Source organism: Podarcis cretensis (genome assembly GCF_951804945.1).
Source record: "Podarcis cretensis genome assembly, chromosome: 4".
Taxonomy (NCBI): domain Eukaryota; kingdom Metazoa; phylum Chordata; class Lepidosauria; order Squamata; family Lacertidae; genus Podarcis; species Podarcis cretensis.
Window position 1 is genome coordinate 1874774 of NC_137173.1, and position 4074 is coordinate 1878847.

General features: G+C 51.0%; 1 protein-coding gene across 1 annotated transcript; it reads left to right on the top strand.

Annotated features, from left to right (window-relative positions):
• Window positions 1-2694: 2694 nt before the first annotated feature.
• LOC307213928 (olfactory receptor 52L1-like) lies at window positions 2695-3649 on the top strand (the record flags this gene model as incomplete). The annotated part of the gene is given in 2 exon segments (XM_079972159.1): window positions 2695-3198; window positions 3200-3649. Coding segments are annotated over 2 exon segments (954 nt in total).
• Window positions 3650-4074: the final 425 nt, after the last annotated feature.

Here is a 4074-nt window from a genome sequence, read left to right on the forward strand (position 1 = left end):
GGGGCTTCGGCTGAAGGTGGAGTCCTGAACATCCGGACAGAAATTGCGGTAAGGAACCGGGGGGGGGGGGGGGAGGAAGGTGAAGATTAGCAACCAGGATAGTTTGGAACTATGTCTGTTACTGCAGCATTCCCTGCAAAGTGAGGGAATCCCTTTTTGATGGCCTCAGTCACAACAGCAAGATCCTATCTGGGTGTTTGTCTTGGAGAATCCAATTCTGGCTGCATATTAAAGAGAGATAGCAGATTTAAAACAAACAAACAAACCCAGATAATAGAAAGTCCTTCTTCCTCCAGTATGTAGTTAAACTATAGAACTCCCTTCTACATGAGGCAATGATGGCCTCTAACTTGGGTGGCTTTAAAATAGGATTAGACAGGTTCATGGAGGAGGAGAGGGCTATACATGGATACTGGACAGGATGGCTCAGCTCTGCTTCCACAGTTGGAGGCAGCCGTGATTCTGGAGCCCAGATGCTGGAAACCACAAGAATGGAGAGAGCTCTCGTGTCTGAATCCTGCTTGCAGGTTTCCCATACTCGGCATCTGGTTGGCCAGTGTGAGAGCAGGACCCTGGGCAAGATTGGCCCCCACAGGCCTGATCTGGCCAGATCTTCTTAGGTTCTCAGGCCCGTACTCTCTGCTTAGCAAAACCAGGCAATATGCAAGCAAAATGGCCTTTGCTGACTCCCAGGTCTCCTCCAGAAAACCTGGTTATTGAACGTTCCTCCTGCTCTGCTGGTTAGCTGATGCCTGTTCTTTGCTGAACATATTGGTGTTTTTCAACTTTGACCTGTTGCAGGACCTTAGCCAGACCTTAGCAGAGCATACTCAGAGTTCCAGAAAGCAATCATTTGCAGGCAGGATGGACGAAGCAGGAACAAGACGCTGCTACTAGTAACTTGGTTACTTAGAGGTGTTTATTATTTACAGCAGACTCTACGTTACTATATACAAGAACAGAAACAGATCTTAACTAGCTCTCTCTTAACAAACTCTGAAAATTTTCAGTTGAAAATTTTACAGTCCCATATCCAACATAGAAACGAGATTCCAGAGAATCTTCTGGACTCCCCTCTTCCTCTTTGTGGGTCCTATTGTTAATAATTTCCTCCTCCATCTTTTATAATAATACAAATCTTTTACCTCTCCGCTGTGTCCATTAAACTACAAGTGATATTCAAACCCTACTAACGATTTTAACTGTTTACAATGGTTTTTAAGATTAGTTATGAATTTCCCCCATTCCTTATTAAAATTCTGGTCTTTCTGATTTCTGATTCTTCTGGTCGTTTTAGCCATTTTGGCATAATTCATCAACTTGAACTGCCATTCTTCTCTGGTAGGGACTTTATCTTCTTTCCATCTCTGGCCAGAGATGAGCCAGAGACACCCATCTGTTGCCCCAGGAAAGCCCCCTCATCACTGCATGCCAACTCAGAGGCCAAAGGAGCCAGCTGAAGGGCACATCCTCCCTTACCAGGCTCAACCTCACACAGTCCGGCATTGAAGGGTTGGACTAGAAGGCCCTTGGGGTCTGGGTGGATAAGAGAAAGTCCTTCTTCACACATGTTGTTGTTGTTGTTTAGTCGTTTAGTCATGTCCGACTCTTCGTGACCCCCTGGACCAGAGCACGCCAGGCACTCCTGTCTTCCACCGCCTCCCACAGTTTGGTCAGACTCATGTTTGTGGCTTTGAGAACACCATCCAACCATCTCGTCCTCTGTCGTCCCCTTCTCCTTGTGCCCTCCATCTTTCCCAACATCAGGGTCTTTTCCAGGGAGTCTTCTCTTCTCATGAGGTGGCCAGAGTATTTGAGCCTCAGCTTCACGATCTGTCCTTCCAGTGAGCACTCAGGGCTGATTTCCTTCAGAATGGAGAGGTTGGATCTTCTTGCAGTCCATGGGACTCTCAAGAGTCTCATCCAGCACCATAATTCAAAAGTATCAATTCTTTGGCGATAAGCCGTCTTTATGGTCCAGCTCTCACTTCCATACATAGTACATAGCACATACATACATAGCACATAGCAGAGTTAAACGATGGAGCTCATGCCTGCAAAAGACAGTAATGGCCACCAACATAGGTAAAGGTACCCCTGCCCGTGCAGGCTGGTCGTGTCCGACTCTAGGGCTGTGCACTCATCTCACTTAAGAGACCGGGAGCCAGAGCTGTCCGGAGACACTTCTGGGTCACGTGGCCAGCGTGACGAAGCTGCTCTGGCGAGCCAGCACCAGCGCAGCACACAGAAACACCATTTACCTTCCCGCTATAAAGCGGTACCTATTTATCTACTTGCACTTAGGGGTGCTTTCGAACTGCTAGGTAGGCAGGAGCTGGGACCAAAAGACGGGAGCTCACCCCGCCGCGGGGATTCGAACCGCCAACCATACGATCGGCAAGTCCTAGGCACTGAGGTTTTACCCACAGCGCCACCCGCGTCCCTTGCACCACCCGCGTCCCACCAACATGGATGGCTTTAAATGAGAATTAGACAAGTTCATCATCTGGCTGGCCACTGTGAGAAGATGATGGGCCATTGTCCTGATTCAGCAGCCTCCTCTTGGGATCTTTTGACTTGGTGGGAGGCAGTTTCAATGCTCCTACGATGTTCCTCACAGAAGTTCTCTCTCCTTCCTTCTCCTCCAGGAAGCATGCTCAGTGATGATGACCTGATCTCTCCAACAAGAGCATCATGTGTGCTTCCAACTGCAGTTCCCAGGCCACCCCCTCCTCGTTCATCCTGCTGGGAATCCCAGGGCTGGAAAGTGCTCAGCACTGGCTCTCCATCCCCCTCTCTTCCATGTACCTCATCACCATCTTGGGCAACGGCACCATCTTAGTCGTCATCAAGACGGAGCCCAGCCTCCACAAGCCCATGTACATCTTCCTCTCCATGCAGGCTGTCATCGACCTGGTCATCTCGACCGCCACCCTGCCCAAGATGCTCTGCACCTTCCTGTTCGATGCCGGCAAGATCAGCTTTGGTGGGTGCCTGGCTCAGATGTTCTTCATCCACTCTTTCTCCGTGATGGAGGCCACCGTTCTGGTGGCCATGGCCTTTGACCGCTACGTGGCCATATGCTCCCCGCTGCGCTATGAGGCCATTTTGACCAAGTCTGTCCTCCTCAAGATTGGGGTGGTGGTGGTGGCCCGGGCGGTTGCTCTCATCACTCCGCTCCCGGTCCTTGCAGGGCGGCTTCCTGTTCTGCAGAAGCCACCTGGTGCCCCATACCTATTGCCAGCACATGGCTGTAGTGAAGCTGGCCTGCACTGACGTCACGGTCAACAGCCTTTACGGGCTGAGTGTGGCCCTCTATGTGGGCATCTCAGACATGCTGCTCATCGCCCTCTCTTATGGCATGATTCTCCGTGCTGCCCTCCGCCTGCCCTCCAAGGAGGCTCGCCTCAAGGCCTTCAACACCTGCGGCTCCCACATCTGTGTCATATTGATCGCCTTCGTCCCGGGACTCTTCTCCATCCTGACACACCGCTTTGGCCACAAGGTGCCTCCACATGCCCGCATCCTCCTGGCTAACCTCTACCTGCTGCTGCCGCCTACCCTCAACCCCATTGTCTACGGGGTCAAGACCAAGGAGATCCGCAACAGAGTGTTCCGCAAGTTTTGGAAGAGGAAAGACTTGTACTGAAGGCACTGCACTGGTGGGCAAAAAGGCATTGGAGCAATCAGGGAACCCCCAAATGCAACATAACTGGAGACATTGGGGCAGAATGCTGCAACATGATTGCTGACCATAGTGGGGCCTTCTCAGCCTAGAACACCTGTGCTCTGGAATCCGCAATGGCTGCTAATTTGCTGCCGGGGCAAGTTCAAGCTTTTGATTCCTGCATTGCAGGGGGCTGGGCTAGATGACCCTGGGTACCCCTCCAACTCTGCAATTCTATGATTCTATGGAGGGGGGGACGACCAGTTTGCCTTATCCTCTATGTGCCCAGTCAACTGCTACATGAAAGCTGTTCCTTATTTGTAAGAACCCAGTCATTTAGTGTGGCAGCATCTGAACTTTGAAACTCCCTTCCTCTTGACATCAGGCAACCAGGCGCCTTCACTGTA